Genomic DNA, 24,180 nt, shown 5'->3' with positions numbered 1-24,180 from the left:
CAATTTCTATGACTCTAGATATTCAAGTACGTTCTATTTTAGATAAAACAAAGTCATTCGTACTATCTACTATGGATGGACTGCTAAAGAAGCTTCAAGTATTAGAGCTGAAAAACAAAAACAAACAACAAGACGGTAAGAGCCATTACCTATGAGAAATGAGTAGGAAGAAGCTCCTGACATAGCATGAGGCGTTCATCCGTAACATTTTTAATGTGAGATCGAAGAAAAATAATGGAATACAACATATCCGAAGAACCACTATCCAACAGATAAAAATCCAAAAAATCAACGTTCTGTCAACGATGAAAACAAAATATAACCAGAAGATAAAGAATAAAGAACTTACCTTTATTATGTCACTTCCATTGGCGAGGAAGAAATCGAAGAGGAACGTTGAAGAAAAAGAAGACAAAATTGAATAAAAAACCAAAATTTACCTAAAGGAGAAGATAGGCGATCTCCCTGAGCCCCAAATCCCCATTTCTAATTCCTGAACTCTGATGCCCATAGTTCGCTTGAGCTCGGCTTATTAACTTAAACGAGCCCGATCTTGATCTCGAATTCGATTTAAGATTGAAATAATTGAACCGAACTGAGCTCGAGCCGTTTGCGGACTGGCTCGGTTTGATGCCTCCCCTACCAAAAAGCTTAATAAAAATTAGATCGTAATAATAAAAATTAGATTATAACTTAATTTTTTTACTTTTTTCGGCTTAGACTTGAATATGCAATGTCTATAGTGACCTCGAGGTGGATGTTGTTTTATCCGAAAGGGATTCGTTCATGGAGGCTTGGTGTGGATGAAGCAGACTGGGTAGAGTAGGGGGTGGGGGGGATTCGTTGCGCTTATCTCCGTGTGCTACGAAAACCATGGATTCACCACAGTTGTCTACGTGTTCCGGAACGTACCAACGTGGAGGCGATTACCACGTGTCATCGACTATAAAAGTACTTCCCCTTACCATTCGCGGTGAAAAAGCCGAAACCAAAATTAAAAAAATTGTCACCGAATTTTCTTGGCTCGCTCTGCCTGTCGTTGGAAAATACGAGAGCAAAAGAAGAGAAGCGTAGAGTTATCGAGAAAAACAGAGAGCGAGAGAGCGACAGAGAGATTATTAACCCTGTTTCGTAGGGGTCATCCAGATCAAATGCTTTGAATTTTGTTATGTAATTCTGTTACCAAATGGCGACGCCATTAACCGGGCTGCAGCATAGAGATGGAGTTCTTCCTCTGATGGCGGCTCCCGCCAGCCCCGTGGAAAGTTCGTCCTCTTCATCTTCTAAGTGTTGCTGGAAAAATTCTGCCCTCCAATCGCCAATCTCTATCTTTATTTTCTTCCACAAAGCAATCCGGTCTGAGCTCGATGGGCTTCATCGTGCTGCCATTGCCTTTGTCACCGAAAGCGGCGACAATATCCGGCCGTTGTCCGACCGTTGCCATTTCTTGCGTACGATATACAAGCATCACTGTAATGCTGAAGACGAGGCAAGACTTTCGTTCAAGTTTTCTTCTTCTTAATTGGTGAACTCTTAGCTGTTTCTTCGTTTCACTGGAAATAGCTGCGAAATTCAGTAACTTTAGCGTATACTAGAATCAGGAACACTCAAATGCATTTTCAGAGTTTTTTGGCCGAGTTGAGGCGCCCCTGGCTGCTGCGTGGGTCTTTCATTTTTTTGTGTTTTTTTTTTTTTTTGCTTCTCTTTTTAATGGCAACTTGGATCTGTAGGATCTAGTGGCCCGTCTTTCTTGCGTCGCCAGGTCTTACTGGTATTGTTTTTTAATGATAATGAACCCAGTGAGGTTGAAATTGCACTCTAATTAGATATTTGGTAACATTATGTTTTTGAATTGTGTAGGTTACTGATGATATTGTGCGAACAGGACGTAGGAATTTTGTTTTTCTATAAACACCGAATTAATCGAATGTTGATTTCTATTTTTTCGGAAATTGGAGAGAGAGAGAGAGACAGAGAGATCATTCTTTTTTCCTCCCTTCGTTCTGCTTTTAAGTGATGGTGTGGTACTACTTTGAAGGCGAAATGTCTGTTTTGAGTTACTTTTTCTTTGAAATTCCAACTTTATAAGTTATATGATTTGTAATGACCTCAAGTTTACATAGCAAACCAAATCAAGCTTGTAGGATTTACTTCATCCAACTTATAAGTAGTGTTGTGGTTTGACCTTTCTGGTCATGCACAACTTATTTGTTAGAGACATGCTTCCTGTTCTTGTTGTAGCTGCCACTGTCCTGATTAATTATGACATGAATTTGGGTTTCAATTTTGACATTCCTTCAGGCATTGTTCCTTCCACTCCCTAATTTCCTCAATAAAATGGTTAGGGGTTGTCATGTTCATTTGTTTTACATGCTTAATGTTCATTCTAGTGTACTAGGTGTTATTTGGAATTTGAGTTGGCACCATACCAAACAAACCTTCTCTCAATGCTTTGAGCTTGTTTGCCACCTCAATTGGAAGTTTTCTCAAATGTCATCTCCTGCAATATCCTGGTGCTGCAAAAGAATCTTGTACATAATTTGGTGGGCAACATAGGATAATATCCTCAGAATGATCAGTTTCATAGAAGTGGAGGCACAATTGAAAACCAAATTTGTGAGCGTTGTAATAGAAAAAATGAAAATGTAATCCATCTATTTCTCCATCTCACCTTCAACGATGGAGTGCCTTTCATTGTAAATTTTTCTATCTAATATGCTTCCCCCACTCTTTTTCTGACTTTCTAATGCAGATTTAGCTGAATTTTCAACTTAGATATGATCTAGGTGGCTTTACATTGATTTCCTTTTGTATGTACTTACATTTGGGCTTAAATATAGTGCTCGTCAGTTACTTGTTTTGAGTAGATTTTTTCTACAATTTTGGTGGGGGGTCACTCTGGCCATAGAGCCATAAACACGATCTCTCTTTCTATCATTTGATAATTTAAGATATATTTGTTTAGCCGTAAGAATTTATTGGAAAGAAACACATGAAATTCCTTCAGTTCTTGAATTCCCATCTTCTTGTTGGCTTTTACCTTTGTCTCACATTCTGTTCACTATTTGTGGGTTGTGTTTTCCTTCTATTGGATAGTTTTTCGTTTAAAAAAAACTTCTATCACTGTTTTGCAAAAGGAATAATGACATTCGTTCGTTTATGGTAACTGCAGGTAATTTTCCCAGCACTTGATCTACGAGTGAAGAATGTGGCCAGGACTTACTCCCTTGAACACAAAGGAGAAAGTGAACTTTTTGATCAGTTGTTTGAGTTGCTAAATTCAAATGTGCAAATTGATGAATGTTTCCGGAGGGAGCTGGCTTCCTGTACTGGAGCCATTCAAACATCACTTAGTCAACATATGTCCAAGGAAGAGGAGCAGGTACTTGCATTTGCGAGTGAAGGATGTTATCAGTTTTTTCAATATCTTGTACTCATAAATTGTTTGTGCAGTGATTGGTGACAATTGAAACAACCTTAGCATTATGTGAATTGTGAACACATATTCAATTTGCATTAATGTACTATACTCAGCTTTTTTCTCTGCTTGCCTTGTTTTAATACACAACCGCTGTAAAAGACTTGAATACCTGATAGGAGTTGACTTTGGATGCTGCCACGGCATAAGATGGTGCACAAAGTTGTTAGACACGTCTTGGAGATTATCTTCCATGTTTTATTGAGAATCTGGCTAGGCCTTTGGATATCTGATGGTGTCTTTCCTTCTTCCCTATTTCTGTACTGGGAAGTGATAAAACAAAGTAACATGTGGCAATTTTAGTCTCAGTTCATGTATCCTCTAATGAGGATATATTCATGATTGTACTTATGTCTCCTCTGCAAACTCTCTTAATGGAATTCTTTTCTCATTGTCATAAAAAAAAAAAAAGATAGTAAACTTAGTATAGAGAATGAAAAGGATTTTAAGATTTTTTATAGCCTTGTTTTTAAAAAAAAAAAAAAATTTGAACAATTGCATAACCTTTGAGATCCTATGTGGGTTCTTGGGCTAGTTAAAATTTCTCTTTGACAAGGCTTCTTTGACTCTAATATGGCTTCTTTCTTCATCTTCATCTTCATCTTCATTACAATTGAGTTTAAGCCATCGGTCTGGGGGAGTTTCCCAAGCAATGATGCAGGGTCGAACCAATGATTGATCACCAGTTTCTTCTTATAATGGAGCTGGGTAGATGGAAAGAATCTTTCCATTTGCTTGCCTAGAAAAGGATACAGTGCATTTTTTTTTCTATTATACCTCGTAGATATGTTTGTTTACCTTCGAAGATTTCTTTTCTTCTGCTCATTCCAGATATTCCATGAAACCGTAGCAAAGATGAGATGCCATAATGATTTGCCCATTTGCTCCAAAGCACCTATTAAGAGAGAAGGAGAGAGAGAGAGAGGGTAGGGGGAAGCAAGATTGAAGTCCAAATTTGAGAGTGAATATTGCCCATACTTGTTGAGTGATGGGGTAATGGAGGAGGAGGTGGCGGGTGGTGAACTTGCGTTGGGTGGCACAAAGTTTACATGTTTGGTTATCCTGAACTTGATCCCTCTTGGAGACTGGTTTGCAGTGAGGCTTTTCTCCTTAGTGGCACACTATGGACATGTGTAACTTTGGGCAGGGTCAGAATGACACCTCATGCAGGGTGGCTCTGGAATTATTGTTATAGAGAAAGGTGCATTGAGATGTCACAGTGTAAGATCACAAAGGGTCTTTGTCCCACACCATAATGTCCATCCCCAACCTGTGACAAATTTGATTTCCAGAAGGGAAAGGAGAGCCACTGCCTGAAGAGATTTCTATTCGATGAGAGCTAGAGCTCTTCTAAGGTTGAGATTTCAAGAGCAACGATTGTTTTGCTTTTCATATGATCTTTTACACTCACAAGGGGGTTACTTACTGCATGAAATATTTTAGGGAATGAGGTGGCCAGGCAACCATCTCCAATCTAAAAATCATGCCAGAATGGAGAGAGCTGAATTCAACGATATATACTTTTTTCTTTTCCTTTTTTTCTGCATTTGATTATGATAAACAATTGAACTTCTATCGCTTTGAGTGGGTTTTTGCTTCAAAAATTGTAATTTAATGATGTTTCTGATGTCTGTCTTTAATTAAGGGTATTTCTGTCACTTAAGTGACAAGTTTAGGAAATTGTTAGTGAGGGCAATTTGGTAATTGTATTGTACATTCTATACTTAAAATTTATGTCAAATAAACTTCTGGCCTTGCTCTCTCTGGCTTGATGTCATCCTAGGTTTCAGTATTTTCTTATTTTACAGAACAAAACACACTAAAGTCTCTTTTCAAGATCTGGTATCCTATCTAAGTTTGGTCTCTGCATTTTACCTAATTTTAGGCATTGCTAGGAAAATCTTTTGTATTGGTCTTTGCATTTGTAAATTTCATGATCCTGTCTTTCTTATCTTCTAAGAATTTTGTTTACTTCATGCTAACAAGTTTAATGAATAAGTAAAATATTGAAAAAAAGAGCAGAAATTTATCAAGACATCTTTCTGAAATTTGAATTCTGACTTATTGGAATAATATACTTGTGTTTATTTCTTTACAGGTCTTGCCCTTGCTCATTGAAAAATTTTCATTCAATGAGCAAGCTGCATTAGTTTGGCAGTTCCTTTGTAGTATTCCTGTCAATATGATGGCAGAGTTCCTTCCCTGGCTTTCATCTTGTATTACCTCTGAGGAGCATCAGGATATGTTGAAATGTTTGTGCAAGATAGTACCAGAAGAAAGACTACTTCAACAGGTATGAATTTCCTCTGATCAAAGATATTTTCTTTTACCGTATTTTATTTAATTCATTGGTTGAGTTGTGAAAAATGAAGGTTATATTCACCTGGATAGAAGGAAAAAATTCCGATGAAACAGTTAACTGTGCAAAAAAGGAGCCTAAGCTTCAATGCGATACTGCTTCTGGGCCTGAAAAGTCACTTGATCAGACTGACTATGGGAGGTGTGCATGTGAGTATTCAAAGATTGGGAAACGGAAACATTTGGAATTGGCTCCTGAAGCATCTGGGCCCCATCCAATAGATGAGATACTGCATTGGCATAAGGCTATAAAATTGGAACTGAAAGACATTGCAGGCGAGGCTAGAAAGATTCAACTTTCAGGTGACTTCTCCAATTTGTCAATGTTCAATGAAAGGCTGCAGTTTATTTCTGAAGTATGCATATTCCATAGGTGTGTATTTCGTCCTTTTTTATCTGGTCAAATATTTCATTTCACTGTATGTAGACCAATCAGGTAATCACATGTACTGACTGGTTTGTGTAAGAAAACCCTGTTATGCACAAATTCTATGACTAGGTTGTGATAAGAGGAAGATGCAGCTTGATTATAGGCAGTTTGTACGCACCTGTTATGGCATGGACACTTGTAGTCTAATAATGTCTGGGCCTTTTCCATAGCAAGCCACCCTTGTTGCTTGGCCACAAGTTTTTTGGTGTTATGCATAAAGTCTTGTTTTTATGTTCATTGCAAAGACGAGATATGATGTGCCTTTTTGAGCCATTGTTTATCCATGTCATAGCTTTATTTCTTGTTTTTACTTTGACCAGTTGGGACCTTCTTGGTTTATCCTTTTGGTGAGATGGCTTGCTATTTAATGAAGTTCCATCGAGACGAGAGTGCATCGTATGCAATCCTATTCATTGTGACATTTCTGTGAATAATAATTATCTTTTGTGGTTATCTGCCTGCAGTATAGCTGAGGATAGAATAATATTCCCTGCAGTGGATGGGGAACTCTCCTTTGCCAAGGAGCATGCTGAAGAAGAAAGTCAATTTGACAAGTTTAGATGCTTGATTGAAAGCATTCAGATTGCAGGAGCCAGTTCAACATCTGCTGAGTTTTATTCCAACCTATGTTCACATGCTGATCAGATAATGGACACCATCCAGAAGCACTTTCATGATGAGGAGGTCCAGGTTAGGCACTTTAGTTTGGTTAGTCAATGAAACCCTCTTAGTTTGCCTTGTCATGTGGAATAGATAAGTAATCAGTCTTTCATCCCTTCTAGGTTCTACCTCTTGCCAGGCAGCATTTTAGTTTTAAAAAACAGCGGAAACTTCTATATGAAAGTTTGTGTGTAATGCCCTTGAAACTGGTGGAGCGTGTATTACCATGGCTTGCGGGTTCACTGAGTGAAGAAGAGGCCAAGTCTTTTCTTCAAAACATGCAATTGGCAGGTTCTGTAACCGTCTTTCCTCGTTTAATAACAGTCCGAAAATTGTACCATTGATCATAAATCCAGATCTTGCTCTTTGAAAATTTCTTATTTTTGGTATACCTTAAATGTAGTAGATTCTAATTGTTTGCTATATGATGCAGCTCCAGCATCTGACAGCGCGCTGGTTACACTTTTCTCTGGTTGGGCATGCAAAGGACGTCTCCAGGACATCTCTAAGTCAGGAAATTTCACATGTTTGTCATCTAGCACCAGTGGTTGTTGTCAGGTTAGAAAACTGAATAAAACAGAAGGTTTTACTCCATCTGTATGTATATGTGCATCTCGATTGTACAGCCAGGAAGAATTATCACTTGATGATGGTGCAAGACCTGTTAAACGTGGAAATTTTTTGAAATTGTCTGAGAGCACATCTTCAGATGATAAAACAGAAACTCCAGCTACTCAAAGACAATCTTGTCGGAGTGAAACTTGTTGCGTCCCTGGTTTGGGAGTAAATCGCAATAATTTAGGACTAAGCTCTCTCACCTCCACAAAGTCTTTACGCTCCCTGTCTTATAACTTGTCATCAGCTCCATCTCTTAATTCCAGTCTTTTTATCTGGGAAACAGATGCTAGCTCCCCTAGCCTGGGCCAGGCACCAAGGCCCATTGACACCATATTTAAATTCCACAAAGCCATTAGCAAAGATCTGGAATATTTGGATGTGGAATCTGGGAAACTTACAGGCCATGATGAGTCCTTTTTTAGGAAGTTCAATGGAAGATTTCGACTCTTATGGGGATTATATAGAGCACATAGTAATGCTGAAGATGAGATTGTTTTCCCAGCTTTGGAATCCAAAGAGTCTCTTCATAATGTAAGCCACTCATACACTCTTGACCACAAGCAGGAGGAGAAATTGTTTGAAGATATATCTGCTGTTCTTTCTGAGCTTTCTCAACTGCATGAGGCCTTGAACAATTCTTATGATGATCGTTTTAATAATAACTTATTGAAAGAGTACAATGAAATGGCGACAAAACTTCAAGGCATGTGTAAATCCATCCGTGTTACCCTAGACCACCATATTTTCAGGGAAGAGCTTGAGCTGTGGCCATTGTTTGACCTCCATTTCTCTGTAGAAGAACAAGATAAAATTGTTGGACGTATAATTGGGACAACAGGAGCAGAAGTACTTCAATCAATGCTACCATGGGTAACTGCTGCCCTAACCCAAGAGGAGCAAAACAAAATGATGGACACTTGGAGGCAGGCTACAAAGAATACCATGTTTAATGAGTGGCTTAACGAATGGTGGAAAGGAGATCCCATTGCCTCAGCACAGAATGCAACTGGGAGCAGTGTCTCTCTTGAAGGTTTGATGCTGCTTTTCCTCTAATTACTTTCTCTTACATGTGCACTTTAGTGAATTCGATCTTAAGTCAAAGCTCCCTTTTAAAGGTTTTCTATGGGCTACTTGTGTTTCTTGAACCTTTATTCACCAATGGTCTAGGTACAGATATCCAAGACAATTTGGATCACAGTGATCAAATGTTCAAGCCAGGCTGGAAAGATATTTTCCGGATGAATCAGAATGAGCTTGAGTCAGAGATAAGAAAAGTTTCCCGAGATCCTACACTTGATCCGCGGAGGAAGGCATATCTAATACAAAATCTTATGACTAGGTTTGTTCACCTTATTCTTATGCTGTATGTTTTGCTACATATCTAGTTACTTCATAAGAATGACTTGGAAAATATAATGGGCTGTACTTCAGTCGCTGGATAGCTGCTCAACAGAAATTACCTCAGGAAATAGCTGGGGAAACTACTTGTCATGAAGAAATATTTGGATGTTCTCCATCATATCGAGATGCAGATAAACAAGATTTTGGGTGTGAGCATTACAAGAGAAACTGCAAGCTCCTGGCTGTTTGCTGTAACAAATTGTTCACTTGCAGATTTTGCCATGATAATGTGAGCGATCACTCCATGGATAGGTACTTTAACTTCTTCTGCATTTCTTCTGGCAGAAAAGAAAGGGTTCGTAGTTTGATGTCCAGGTATATCATGTATTGTTGAGTTTCTAATCCTCTTTTTGTCTTTTCAGAAAAGTCACTCAAGAAATGATGTGTATGCGTTGTCTGAAGATTCAACCAATTGGACCTTTTTGCAAGACTCCTTCCTGTGAGGAATTTTCAATGGCAAAATACTATTGTAGCATATGCAAATTTTTTGATGATGAAAGGTGTTATTCTTGTCATAAATTCTTATTTATATTTACCTGAGCATTCTTAGCCTCCAATCTGTACACAAATTTGTAACTTTTGGGAGTACTGTTGTAAACTTTGATGCTTAGAAATCTATGAAGTCTTTAATCTAAGTATGTTTGTAGAGGTAGGGAAAGGGGGTGGGGTGGGTTTGCTTGTTAGTCTTTGCTCTATGTTGCCTTGAAAACCCTAGTGTGCTCCTTTCTCATGGACTGTTTAGTAGTCATTCATTTGCAGCGCAAAACAAAAAAAATGATTGTTACATTGACATGTTTATCCAAGTAACTCTCCTCATTGATATCTTCACCCGTCAGTCTCACAATGTACTTGATACCTTACCAATAGATTTAACTTGCCAGCATCTTAATGAATAATCTGAATGGTGAGCTATGGGCATATGCATAGAAATACCAATGTAGCAGCATTCATTTGAAACATCCTTAGCTGATGTCTGAAGAATGATATTAAATCAATTTATAAAACTGTTATATACTCCGTTGTTTTTTCATGTAGTCAAGACTTGGTGGTTTTCCTGATTTCATCTTGACATCCGTTGATATATGTTGCATTCTTTCAGGACAGTCTATCATTGCCCATTTTGCAATTTATGCCGGCTTGGGAATGGACTTGGCACAGAATTCTTCCACTGCATGACATGCAATTGTTGTTTGAGCAGACAGCTGGTTGAGCACACATGTCTGGAAAAAGGTCTAGAGACAAACTGCCCCATATGTTGTGACTTTCTTTTCACATCAAGTGCAATCGTAAGAGCACTACCTTGCGGCCATTATATGCATTCAGCCTGTTTTCAGGTTATCACTTCGTGTCCACAGTTCTGTTTCACATCATGGGAAAACAATATTTGTGAACCCTTATTGTCTCAATTGGAAAAATGGGCTGAGGGGTCTTTACCTAACTTTGTTTTTCTGTTATTTTTAGGCCTATACGTGCAGTCACTACACATGTCCAATTTGTAGCAAGTCCTTGGGAAATATGGCGGTAAGGCTTATCTTTGCTTATCTGTCTCAGCTGCTTCTTGATGTTCATCTTTGCAATTTGCTTTACGTTAAATAATTCAGTTATATTGAGATATAGAAAAAGTGTCTAGGTGAAAAATAAATACACAAGTGTTAGCCCTTTTTTTTTCTTGCTCAATGCTGCTTATCTATATTTTCCTTTTATTTGCCCTTTTTTTAAGAAAGGCTTTATTTGTCTTCTTTCAAAAAAAAATTATTAATAACTGACAAGAAAGATAACTATAAAAATAAGATAAATTATGAAAATAGGGGAGGCAGAAAGAAGAAAAAAGAGAGATTTTTTTTTTTTTAGAAATGCTGCATTGTGTGACACACTTCTCAATAGGTCAAAATTCGGCCTCCCACTTTATTAACTTGGTCACTTAAGTGAAAACTTAGTAAAATGACATAAATGCTCATCTACACTCAATATCTCCTAGCATATACATCATATAAACCTAAAAATTGAACCCAATGTACATCATAAACAGACAAATACTCTCCTAACCCTAGAGGGGAAAACCATGTAGAATACCCAAAATACCCTCGACACTTACAAGTTTAACTCTCCCCATTATGTTGGTTGTCTATATCTAGAAGCCTCAGTTTGTTATAAAAATTCTCATGATCTGGTTTTCCTAGTGCTTTAGTAAAAACATCACCAACTTGATCTGTAGTCTTGACATAGGAAGTGACCATGGCTCCATTCATCAAAGCATCTATGATAACGTGACAATCTATCTCCATATGTTTAGTTCTTTCATGAAATACTAGATTTCTTACGATGAAGATGGTAGCTTAATTGTCCCATTACACTGTCATAACCTCTGTAGTAGGAAAGCCCAATTATTTTATCACAGATTTCACTCACAGAAGTTCATTGACCATATGAGCCATTGCTCTATACTCAACCTCTACACTTGAACAAGCAATTACATTTTGCCTTCTTTCTCTACCAACTCACTAAGTTACCTTCAACATATACACAATATCCAGAATTTGATTTTCTATCTAATTTGGACTTGATGTAATCAATGTCTGAATATCCTTAATTTACAAATGACTGTGGCTCATGTAAGTCTTTTTCACGATGCACCTTTCATGTATCTCCATATTTGCAAGGCAGCTTCTAAATAAGTTTTTCTTGGGTGTTCCATAAATTGGCCACCATGCTCACCACAAAGGCTATTTCATTCCTGGTCACTATAGAATAAATAAGCTTACCTACCAATCTCCTATGAGCTTGTCACTATCCTTGATAATGATTAACTTCTATTGGAGTCTCCACAAGTTTAGCTCATAACAACCCATACTCCTGTAATATATTAGTCACATGGTATCTTTGGGTGAGGAGCAATCTTTACTTTGCTTCTTGCTACTTTAATCTCAAGAAAATATTTAGGTGTTCCTTGATCCTTGGTCTGAAAATGTTGATCCAAATGCCTTTTCACCTCATCAATGCTATTTTTGTCTCTACCAGATAGAACTATGTGATCAACGTATACATTCTAAACCACAATTCCAGAGGACAGTTTCAACACAAATAAAGAGTGATCACAATGACTCCTCTGAATACTCAAAAATCACAACCCTGTTGAACTTGTCAAACCCAACTCTGCCACTCTTTTTGAGACCATAGATAGCTTTGTGCAACTTGCATACTTTTCCTGTCTTCCCTGAGGAATATACCTTGGAGGTTATTCCATATAGACCTCTTTAACTAGATTTCTGTGCAAGAAGGCATTTTCGATATCTAGTTGGAATAACGGCCAGTCCTTGATATCCAGTTGGAATAATGGCCAATCCTGATTAATGACGATAGAAATCAAAAGGTGAACAAAAGATAATTGGGCAACAGGGAGAAAGTCTCAAAGACATCCACCCCGTAAATTTGCGTGTATTCATATACCGTAAGTTTGGCCTTATACCTCTCAACAAAATCATCAGCTTTATGTTTCACTACATACACGCAATGACAACCTACTATGGTTGCATCAGATGGTGGCTTGCACAATGTCCAAGTTCCTCTATTAGTTAAGGCTTCCATCTTAGCATTCATGGCATGTTTCTAAATAGGTGATAACAATGCTGCCTCCACAAAAGAAGGAAGAGAGCAAGAGGACAAGGATAATTCAAAGGATTTAAAGGACTCCGACCAATGAGCAAAAGACACAAATTTGGAGATCGGATACTTGGTACCATTTTGAATACAAGTATGAACTCCTTTTTGAAGGGACATAGGGAGATGTAAATCACTTACGTCTATGACCTTGGAAGGTGTCCGGCTCTTGTATCCTATAGAGGCTTGATTGACACCCAAAATATTCTCAAGAACTAACACATCATTTGGAACATCTCCATAAGAAGTTGAGCATCAACATCAACAACCATAGGAACTGACAAAACAAGATCAAGGGACTGACAGAACAGTCCAAACCTCCACAAGAGAGAGCGTAACTCTCTGGTTTCACGGCGAAACGAAACACACGAAGATGAATCCAAAATTGTTTCCGTTGGGGATTTTCCCCCTTTCATTAAGTATTTATCCTTTAGGTTTTCCTGTTACAAAATGGCCCATGGGCCCAAGACAATACCCCCTCATCCCATTAAGCCTAATCAAATAACCCTATATACATATCCCAAATTATACAACAATTATGAACATAAATTATATTTAATATACATTTTAACATATCGTAACATCCCCCCTCACATTGATGATGGTGAGTCAACCAGCAACAATTTGCCAACCAAAAAATTATGTCGGGATTGAGACAATGCTTTGGTGAAGACATCGGCCACTTGAAGATCCGAAGAAATGTACGGTAGAGATATTACCCGGCACTCCAAAGTGTCGCGGATGGAGTGACAATCAACCTCAATATGCTTGGTACGCTCATGAAAAACCGGATTGGCTGCAATCTGTATAGCACTTGTATTATCTGCATGAAGCGGTGTAGATGAGGGCTGAGGAAACTGGAGCTCAGCAAGAAGACCACGGAGCCAAATAACTTCAGAACACGCAGTAGACATAGCACGATACTCGGCCTCGGTAGATGACTTGGACACTCGATCTTGTTTCTTACATTTCCAAGAAATCAGTGCATCGCCTAAAAACATACACCAACTTGTAGTAGAGCGACGGGTATCAGGGCACCCTGCCCAATCAGCATCACTGTAGGCAATCAGATGTAGCATGGAGCCAGTAGGAAAGAATAAACCACGAGCAGGGGAGCCGCGCAGATAGCAGATGATGCACTGAACTGCCGCAAGATGAAGGTGTCGAGGAGATGCCATAAACTGACTGACCTTATGAACAGCATAGGAAATGTCCGGGCGAGTAGTAGTCAAGTAGATGAGACTCCCGACTAGTCGTCGATAGATAGTCGGATCATCAAGGAGAGTCCCTTCATCTTTCCGATATTTGACATTGACCTCCATAGGGGTAGCCACCGAAGATGTGTCCTCCAACCCAGCGAATGTGATAAGATCTTGAATATACTTATGTTGGTTTAAGAAAATACCTTTGAGTGTGTGATGGACCTCCAGCCCTAAGTAGGTGAGGCGTCCAAGATCCTTCATATGAAAAGTGGCATGCAACACCTTCTGAAGCGTGGTAATCAGTCCAGAGTCGGTGCCAGTAATGATGATGTCATCCACATAAACCAAGAGAATGACCATGCCTGCAACAGACTTATGATAAAAGAGGGAGGAATCATACTGACTCTGGGTAAACCGGTGGAGGATAATGGTGCTACGAAATTTCTCAAACCAAGCCCGGGGGGCTTGTTTAAGCCCATACAAAGGACATCGTAGCTTGCAGACGTGATCAGGAGAGGATGTAGACATACCCGAGGGAAGCTTCATATAAACATCTTCCTGCAGATCACCGTGGAGAAAAACATTCTTCACATCCATCTGATGCAATGGCCAAGATTGAGAGGCTGCAATGGCTAAGATAGTACGGACTGTGGTCATCTTGGCAACTGGGGCAAAAGTTTCCTCATAATCAATCCCATATTCCTGCCTGTTCCCCAGGGCCACAAGGCGGGCTTTGTACCGATCCAACGATCCATCGGAACGCAGCTTGACAGAGAAGACCCACTTACTTCCAAGAGGCCGAATAGTAGGAGGGCAAGCCACAATGTCCCAGGTGTGATTCTCCTCTAGCGTGTGTAGTTCAGTTTGGATGGCCTTTTGCCAATACGCATGTGCTATAGCCTGTTTATATCCAGAAGGAATGGAAATAGAAGACAAAGTAGCTACCAGAGATACAGGGGAGGGAAAACCATACCGGTTAGGAGGGTGAGAACTACGTGTGGATCTACGAAGATGCAGGGGAGCAGGAGTAGAGGGAGGATCAGGAGCAAGCGCTAGGTCAGAAGGAGGAGAGGGCAGCGAAGCAGTGGGTTGAGGCTCATCAAAGCTCGACAAACTAGACAAAGAGGTAGATGGAAGTGTAACTTGAGAGGGAAAGAAATATTGGTTTTCAAAGAAGACCATATTCCAAGAAACACAGACTCGATGCGCCTGAGGATCATAGCAAACATAGCCCTTTTGAGAACCGACATACCCAATAAATGCACACATAATGGATTGAGCTGTAAGTTTATGTCGTTCATAATCAGGTAAATGCACAAAACAAACACAACCGAACGTCCGAAGATCTGTGTAGGACGGAGAATAACCGAATAATTTAACAAAGGGAGAGACATGATGCAAGACAGGCGAGGGCAGGCGGTTAATTAAATGGACGGAGGTAGAGAGAGCTTCACACCAAAACCTAGGAGGAACGGATGATTCAATGAGAAGGGTGCGGACCATATCAAGAAGGTGATGATTTTTGCGCTCAGCAACACCATTTTGTTGGGGTGTCGAGGGACAAGAACGTTGAGAGATAATGCCTTTGTTTTGAAGAAATTCTTGGAATTCTGCCGACATGTACTCGCCTCCAGAGTCAGAGCGGAGTACTTTAAGGTGAGTGAAGAACTGGGTTTCAATGAGTGCAAGAAACGTCTGAAAAACGACAAAAACGTCAAACATAGCTCGTAGGAAGTAGACCCAGGTAAATCGACTAAAGTCATCAATAAAGGTGACAAAGTACTTAATTTGTGCATGCGAGATAACGGGAGCAATTCCCCAAACATCACTATGAATAAGGTCAAAGTAGTGGGAGGCATGCGAGGCATGATGCGAAAATGATAGAGTTTTACTTTTGCCAATTTTATATGATGAACAGTCAAAAGACGTGTCACGAGAAGTACAATCTTGATTGCCTAATAAAACCGATTTAAATAATGTACGACGTACAACTGAGTTTGGGTGGCCTAGACGTCTATGCCACAACTTAGGGCCAGATCCAACAACATTACAAGCAAAAGAAATTACAGGAGAACATGGAATAACAGTGGATAGAAAGACTTTAAGTGGAAATAGCCTGCCCACTCTAGGCCCCTTCGCGATCACCTTCCTCGACGCTTGATCCTGCACAACACAGCCAAAGCGAGAAAACTGAACATTACAGTTTTTATCAACCAATTGACCAACAAACAAAAGGTTTGTTGACAGGTCAGGAGACACAAAGACATCAGCTAAGGATGGAGAGAGATCACCAACAGCACTGATAGGCAGAGTGCTGCCATCAGTAGTGTTGATGTGCAGATTGCCATCATACTTTCGGACATTCGAAAGAGATACCACATTGTTGGTCATGTGGTTAGAGGCACCAGAATCAAAATACCATGGTTGAGTAGAAAGGTTCTGTTGACCTGAGATACCAAAAGTAGAAAAGGCAAAAATGGTCATCTGTTGTACCATTTCAGGAGTGAGAGTGGTGGAACTGGCAAGTGTTGGTGGAACAGGAATGATAGGGACCGAAACGGCAGGCGGCAATGTGGTAGAACTAGATGTACCGGTGGATGCATGATAAGCTGTAGGCTTCCTCCGTGGAGGTCGTGTAGGGCAAACGATGATATGATGACCCGGCTTCTTACAGTCGCTACAGAATAGAACCGACTTCTTGGGGCAGTCCCGAACAAAGTGACCATAAGCCTTGCAGTGGAAGCACTGAACAGAACTGGTGTCCCGACCCTGAGGCCTTCCTTGTGGTACATAAGCTACAAGAGCCGAGAGATCAGCCTGAACGCGAGGTTCCATGCCAGCCTGAGTAGTAAGGCGTTGCTCCTCCCGGAGAAGTTCACTCAAACAGGCATCTAGGGACGGCACCGGATGACGATTCATCAGATGTGATCGAGCAATCTCAAACTCGGGACGAAGTTTCATCAAGAATTGATCCCGTTTACTGGTGTCATGTACAACTTGCACAACAGAGAGAGCAGCAGCAGGGACATCCTCGTAAACAATGTCAGTGTAGTCAGCCCATAGATTTTGGAAGCCCGAGAAATATTCGTCAATCGAACGATTGCCTTGGGTGAAATTTGCAAGTTCATATTCAACTTGAAATCGACAGGCCGTGCTGGTTTGACGATAAACCTTGTGGAGGTAATTCCACATATCGGCGGCGATTTTGTATCCAAGTATCCAAGTCATGACTCTAGCATCCATGATGATCCATTTTGATAATGCGTCAGCATTGCCAGGTGTCGGATCACTCCCATCAATATGACCCTATAAACCTCTTCCCTGAACAAATAACCGGAACTGAAATTCCCAAGTACCGTAGTTCTTGCCTGTGAACCGAATAGGAGCGAAATCGGACTTGTCTGTTGACATGATAAAATTGAATCTAGCAAAATTCCTGATGCACCCCCGCAAGATAAGAAATTTCAAATATACCTTCACTTTTCGGAAATTGCAAATAAACCCCTACACTTGTAGAAATCCAAGAGTTGCCCCCAGGTTAACAGAAATTCGAATTAGACCCCCAAACTGTTAGAAATTCGAAAAGCACCCTCGCACTTTCAGAAATTCCAGAATGGCCCCCAAACTTTCAGAAATTGCAAATCGGCCCCCAAAGGTTCTCAAATTGCAAAACGACCATATGCCAAATAATCACTCGAAACGAACGCGCGGGAGAAAAAAAATTCTTACCTTCGTTCCCCATTCCGGCGAGTTTTCCGGCGAGAACCCCCGTCCTGTTTTAGCTTCTTTGGCAACGAAGATGGAGCTTTTCCAACGACGGAACCACAACGTTTCCGAGTTCGGAGAATACTTTCCGACAACCACTTTCGTTTCCCCTTCCGGCGAGAACCCGCTGCCGTTCGTTTCCCCTTCCGGCGAGAACTCCCTTCCTGCCAACGGAACCCCCGTAACTCGTCCGGCAACGGAACCACCCAACAAGTATTTCCAACAGCGCCCGAAATCAATGCCGAAAGCAAAGAGAAAAAAAAAATTCATCGGACCACGTAGGTCGTCGGACAAAAATACGTCGGACGATTACTCTTCAGAGCTCTGATACCATGACAAAACAAGATCAAGGGACTGACGGAACAGTCCAAACCTCCACAAGAGAGAGCGTAGCTCTCTGGTTTCACGGCGAAACGAAACACACGAAGATGAATCCAAAATTGTTTCCGTTGGGGATTTTCCCCCTTTCATTAAGTATTTATCCTTTAGGTTTTCCTGTTACAAAATGGCCCATGGGCCCAAGACAATACCCCCTCATCCCATTAAGCCTAATCAAATAACCCTATATACATATCCCAAATTATATAACAATTATGAACACAAATTATATTTAATATACATTTTAACATATCGTAATAGGAACAACATTAGATTCAAGTGACTATGAAGGAACAAAACATTTTCAAAAAAGGTAACGTTCACTGAGACATGTTTTCGTTGAGGGTCAATAACACTTATACCCCTTTTAAGAATGTCGGACTCGAGAAAAACACACTTTATTACTATGGGAGACAATTTATCAGTTGAAGAGCCAATAATATGAACATGGCAAATAGACCCAAATACATGCAGGTGGAGAGGAAACAATTCACTATCGGGCTTGATTACTTTAAATTGTATTTGTCCACCCAGTATAGAGGAAGACATCCTATTAATCAAGAAACACTTTGTGAGAATTGCATCACCTTAGTAATGTGTAGGGACCTTTATTTGAATCATTATAGTGTGTGCAACCTCATGTCAGTGACGATATTTTCTTTCAGCAACTCCATTTTGTTGTGTATATACGCATGAAGATTGGTGAAGAATATCGTGAGCAGTAAAAAAAGAAACAAACGTATTGTTCATGAACTCAAATTCATTATCAGTACACAAGACACAAATTGAAGTACCAAATTAGTTCTTTATCTCATTATAAAAGTTGAGGAATACATAAAAAACTTCAGATTTGTCCCGAAGTAGATACACCTACATAAACCTACTATAATCATCAATAAAGGAAACAAAATACTAATAATTGAAAAGACTAGGAATCCAATATGGACTGTATACATTTGAATGAACTAACTCAAACAAACTTTGACTATGTTGTGGACGAGAAGGAAAACTGGTTTTATGGTGTTTCCTTGGTTGACATGAATCACATTGAAATGACAAGATGGAAGGTAACTCTGGAAACAACTGGAAACAACTGTCTGGAGATGGATGTCCTAGCCTCAAGTATCACTGGAAAGAGGAGTCAGCTGTCTGAAGTGTTAAGGGTGATGAATTTAAGAAACCTTCCAAGTAGTAAAGGCATCTTCTCTGACAACCTAAACCAATCGTCTTCTTCTTCAGAATATCCTGAAAGAAACAATAAGTGGGAAAAAAAATTATAGACGCTGTAAGGACTTTGTAAGCTGACTTGAAGACAATAAATTAATTGAGAATTTAGGAATGAATAAAACAGATTCTAGAGATAAGGAGGTAGGCTGAATTGTCTCAACACCATCAATAGAGGAAAGAGAACCATCTGCCATTGTTACTTTTTTAAATCGTGAGGATTGATAAAGAATGGAAAACATTAACAATGTACTTGACATGTGTGTAGATGCACCGATCAATGACCAAAGGAGAAACTTGGGCCCACATGGATTGTGGACTTATCTAAACTAGTCATAGTATAGGTCCATCTCCCCTCTTCAAGGCGCACGACTAAGTGTATAACTGATGTACTCTTGACAAGTTGCTCTCTTGAGCATATTAGGACTAAGGATGGTCCAAATTTTCTTAGAAGTCTGACAATTCATGACTTGTCTTTTAAATTTTATATCCATACTATTGAGCAACCAGGTCATAACCTGACTGTCCTTTACTTTCTAATTGTCTGTAAGTGGCTAAGGGGGATCAATTCCTCAGATATTTGGCTTTCCTCTTGGCTTTCAAGTAAATTTTTAGTGATCTAGCCCAAGTCAAATAATTTGCACCACTCAATTTCTCTCTAGTAATAACAATTGTATCTTTGCCTTCTGAATGCTCTGCTTTCATTGAGGAGACAACTTCGCTCAATTCAGATATGATAACTATTCATGGCATGCCAAATAACGCATAGAGTGCAATTCATCAATAAAATTCAATCAAAAATTAATAAAAAATATACTCACTAACCTGCCATATGGTGTGCGCCACACAGGATAAAAAGTTAGGGCATCCAAAAACACAACTGATATGATTACACTTATTATACTGTAATCCAAGTGAATCAGTAGTAGAAGAAGTCACTTAGGGCTGACATCAGCCTTGATGATGATGACACAGACACTCCAAGTTTGGAAGGTTTATGCAGGCACAGGATTGGGATGGAGAACTGAAACAACCCTCAAAGGGCACATAAAACTCATTAAGTTGTTCGTTAGCCAGAGGGTTATGGCACCAAGTAAAAGGAAAAAAAAAAAATCTAACCTTTACCTTTAATCAGCAGCTATTTTGTGAAATCCCTCTTTTGGAGAATTTGGAGAATGAAAAAATCCTTGCTAAAATCCCATAACAATCAAATTGATTGTTCTAATACCATGTTAAAATAGAGGAGAGAGAAGAAATTTCTTACAGGAGATATGCATCCTGAATTGAGAAACATTAAATTACTGTTGATTTTTGAACTATAGTTCAAGCTTTTCTCTTGTAATCATGCTTTGGATGTCAATTATAGATTGGATGGTGGTCTAAGATGACATAGATGATACCGTTCATATTTTCCATTGATTTTTCTATCCAGGTTTATTTTGGCATGCTTGATGCTCTATTAGCTGCTGAAAAGCTTCCAGAAGAATACAGAGACCGATGTCAGGTAACCTTTAACTTCATCATTAATTTTTTGGAGGAAATACAATGTAGTATGGAGCATGAATGCATCCCTGATGGGGAAGCAAACCATACCTTATGTTGAGCGCTTAGATCAGCCAAAGTTTCTTTCTACAAAAAATCCTAACTATCCGCACATGGTCATAGCGTTGGGATTGTAACAGGGTACCCCTTTGAACAGGTGTGGGCAGGGTACCCGAAAGTTACTATCTTCTAATGTCTCCCTAAACATTTTAAAAATAAGAATGGAACGAGGAAGAAGAAAGGAAGATCAAGTTAAATGGGTTGGGTAAGGATAGGGCACTCTTGAGGATGTGGGGTTGGGACAGATTTTGCTACACTTGTACCTCATCCCTTTCATAAAATTTTGGTTCAAATGTTTTGAAGACCAATCCACAGCTCTGCTCCTGACATCATCTTGAGTGAAACTGTGAAAGAGATCCAGCCCACGTGAACTAAAGTTCACTCTTGCTTTGGATATATTCTCAAGTAATGTGTTAGCATTTAAGTGACGATCTGGTTGGCTTCTAGTAGTTGGGTCTGGTGAAGGAGACTTCTGCTTGGAAATAACCCAAGTGAGGAGGCCCTTTATATGAGCCACATCTTTGCAATACAAACTTGTATATGCTGCTATGGAAGAAGCCTTAAGCTGTCGACTTCTCCCAGTTGCTTGATTTTCGTCATTACAGCATTTTCTTTGTAGTTCTATATCCTTATCAAGTCGAGTTGGTATAATTCAGGACATACTATGCAATGATTGCGATAAAAAGGGAACTGCTCGCTTCCATTGGTTGTATCACAAATGTGGGTTTTGTGGGTCATACAATACCAGGGTCATCAAGAATGAAAGTGCGAATCCCTCTTGCTCCACACCAAATTAGGTGCCTTGTGTAAATAAACATTGTTGAGCTTTGTAAAAATGCATAGTATTGGTGAGTACACAGGAAATCATTATTTTTTTTACTGTCAAATGTATGATTCTAGATTGGCGTTTGCCCTGAACTAGGAATGTATTTTTCTTTGAATTAGCAAGAGAAGAGCAATATTACCACTGGATCTGATAATCTGTGTAGACTTTGCCCTGAGTCTTCCCTTTCTGCCACCAAAGCAAATGAACCAAGAGAGAATGTGCGAAGGACTTGTACCCAAAGAACAATGTGAATCGAGGTGCTCCAGTTACTGAGGTGCTAAACGCCCAATAGATAGGTGAATTTGGCTTGAACCAGCACATCTGTGTTTTGAAGAATCAAGTCTCTTTGCGTCTTATGTGATATGGGAGTTAAATGTAACCCAGGCATGGACCCTAACCTAAGATTAGTGGTTTCTACCATTTCTCATGTGGTACAAATCTGTGGTGATATCATGAATTGTGTAACAGCCCAAGGGCATCAATGTAATTTGTATTCAGGCCATGGATGAAATAGGGTACGCATGTGTCTGGTTAAATTCAAGCGGCAATGGGTTTGCTCCGTCTCCTTACAGGACAATAATAGGGTGACGAGAGGAGTCTAGGCAGGTTTGGATCGGATACACGGTCTTAGTACAAAAGTACTTTTTACATTTTTCAAGAAACATTTGTTGAGTTGTTGCTTCTTTTTTATATTTCCTATAACACTCTTTTAAGGTAAGTATCTCCTCCTCCTATTTTCAAGTGTATCTTTCATGTATTTTAATAAATTTTAAAAGTACCCTTTGTTCTTACTTATAATATGTATAAAATCCAATATTTTCATTAAAAAAAAAACATCATCTCCTACAAAGGCTTTCAAATGGCATAAAAGGCTTGGCCATCCCTTATTAATGAATTTAAAAAGTTTAATTCTTTCTCTTCATTTGGTTTCATAGTTGTCGTGTAAATTTTGTGAGTTTGGAAAACACTATAAATCTGTTTTTTCACCTATGCAAAACATTATTGCTTCTAGTATTTTTACTTTAGTTCATTTGGATGTGTGGGGATTTGTTAATGACCCAAATATATCTCAATCTAAGTATTTTTTTTATATTTATGGACGATTACTAGAGAGTTACATAGTTATATTTGATGAAGGACAAGGTTGAGGTATTTTCGATTTTCAACTCTTTTTGTGCTATGGTGGAAAATCAGATTAAAACCTAGGTCAAAATCTTTCGGTCTGATAACGCAAAAGATTATTTTTTCTCTCCCTTTCAAAAATTTTGGAAGGAAAAAAAGGATCATTTATCTACCGTCTTGTCTCAACAAAATGATGTATCCGAAAAAAAAACATCACCATCTTGTAAAAGTTGCTTGAACTATTATGTTGTCTATGAAAGTTCCCCTGTTTATTTGCCTTATGTAGTCCACTGTTTTTTTTTTTTTTTTAATGAACTGTATGCCCTTTAGTGTGCTAAAATGTGTCACCCCCTCCTCCAAATTGTTTCCTGATTCATTTGCCTATCTCTTAGCACCTAAGGTACTTGGATGCACATCTTTTGGTCATCTATTTTACACTCTTATCTCTCTCATTATGTTTCCAGTCACCACTTGTCTCCAAGTTGTCTCTTTTTTGTCCACAGTCTTCTTCCACCATTCCTACATGCTATGAGAAGGTTTTCACTAATCCGAGGTGGAAATCTACCATAGATGAAGAGATTCAAGCTATATACATGTTGATTTCTAGGGCTAACACGTAAACCCAAAAGATCTCAAGGGAAGGAGAGAAGAGTGAAAATTTACTTCTTAGGAGAGAGGAAAGAATAAACCAAGGGAGAGAAAGAACAGGAAAAGAAAGGGAGGAGTATGGATGAATTTGAGCCAAGAGAAAGAGGCTAGAATGCTCTACCCAATGCCTTAAAGACTCTATTTTATTGTTATGGAAAAGTGTTTACAATAACTATAATGCCCTTAGGGCTACATGATTCAAAAGGAAAAAAATATAAGAGGATAAACACCAACTTGATAATTACAATTCTATGTCATTACTATGGAAAATCTCCTTATTTACTAGCTATGCCACCCCTACACACTTGAATGTCTTTTAACAATACCACAATTTTACTTGGCATTTAGTCAGGAAAAAAGGCAATCGGGTAAAAATGGGTCTTCTTTGTAAAGTATAATCCAAATGATTATGTTCCTAGATACAAAACTCGTTTGGTTGCTAAAAGTTATTTGGTTACTCAGTCTTACGGTGTTGATTACAATGAAACTTTTTCTCATGTTACCAATATGAACTCGGTCAGAGTTCTTATTTCCCTAACAACCAATTTTAAATGGGAGTTACATTAGATGTCAAGAATACTTTCTTGACGTGTATATTCTTTGAAGAAGTCTATATGTGCTAACCACCTAGTTATATGGTCGAGGGGGAGAAAATTTGTCAGCTAGATAAAGCAATATATGGGTTGAAACAGTCTTCATGGGTTTGGTTTGATAAATTTACCATTGTGGTTACAAAACTTGGGTTCAAGAGGTGTGAAAGTGATCACTCGGTGTTTACCAGAAATTCCACTAAGGGCAACATTCTTATGGT

The 24,180-nt window shown here is 39.1% G+C and overlaps 1 protein-coding gene across 7 annotated transcripts; it reads left to right on the top strand.

The window, feature by feature from the left end:
- Window positions 1-998: 998 nt before the first annotated feature.
- On the top strand, window positions 999-22,280 carry LOC137941447 (zinc finger protein BRUTUS-like). Of its 7 annotated transcripts, none has more exons than XR_011110405.1 (15): window positions 999-1,489; window positions 3,173-3,382; window positions 5,577-5,771; window positions 5,851-6,209; window positions 6,731-6,956; window positions 7,049-7,217; window positions 7,360-8,574; window positions 8,712-8,883; window positions 8,976-9,197; window positions 9,308-9,445; window positions 10,045-10,279; window positions 10,407-10,466; window positions 20,604-20,675; window positions 21,430-21,621; window positions 21,763-22,280. XR_011110405.1 is itself a non-coding variant. In XM_068786865.1 (14 exons), the coding sequence occupies exons 1-14, from the start codon at window positions 1,187-1,189 to the stop codon at window positions 21,568-21,570; spliced, it is 3,711 nt and encodes a 1,236-aa protein (XP_068642966.1). In that variant the 5' UTR covers window positions 999-1,186; the 3' UTR covers window positions 21,571-22,280. The 7 variants fall into 7 exon arrangements, 5 of the variants coding, with proteins under 5 accessions (XP_068642966.1, XP_068642967.1, XP_068642965.1 ...); XR_011110406.1 differs by lacking the exon at window positions 21,763-22,280 and adding an exon at window positions 21,719-21,739; XM_068786865.1 differs by having other exon boundaries at window positions 8,718-8,883; window positions 21,430-22,280.
- Window positions 22,281-24,180: the final 1,900 nt, after the last annotated feature.

The sequence above is a fragment of the Aristolochia californica genome, unplaced genomic scaffold (assembly GCF_029961685.1).
Source record: "Aristolochia californica isolate CCGP_79_NKW_82.1479 unplaced genomic scaffold, dmAriCali1.0.hap1 SCAF_9, whole genome shotgun sequence".
Taxonomy (NCBI): domain Eukaryota; kingdom Viridiplantae; phylum Streptophyta; class Magnoliopsida; order Piperales; family Aristolochiaceae; genus Aristolochia; species Aristolochia californica.
Note: the sequence above shows the minus strand (reverse complement) of the source record. Positions and strands in the feature narration are given on the sequence as shown.

Coding starts and splice junctions, on each gene's coding strand:
- LOC137941447 (XM_068786864.1), top strand. CDS start 1,187: ATGGCGACGCCATTAACCGGGCTGCAGCATAGAGATGGAGTTCTTCCT. Junction 6,957..7,048: donor TTCATGATGAGGAGGTCCAG/GTTAGGCACTTT, acceptor CATCCCTTCTAG/GTTCTACCTCTTGCCAGGCA. Junction 10,467..20,603: donor AGTCCTTGGGAAATATGGCG/GTAAGGCTTATC, acceptor TTTTCTATCCAG/GTTTATTTTGGCATGCTTGA.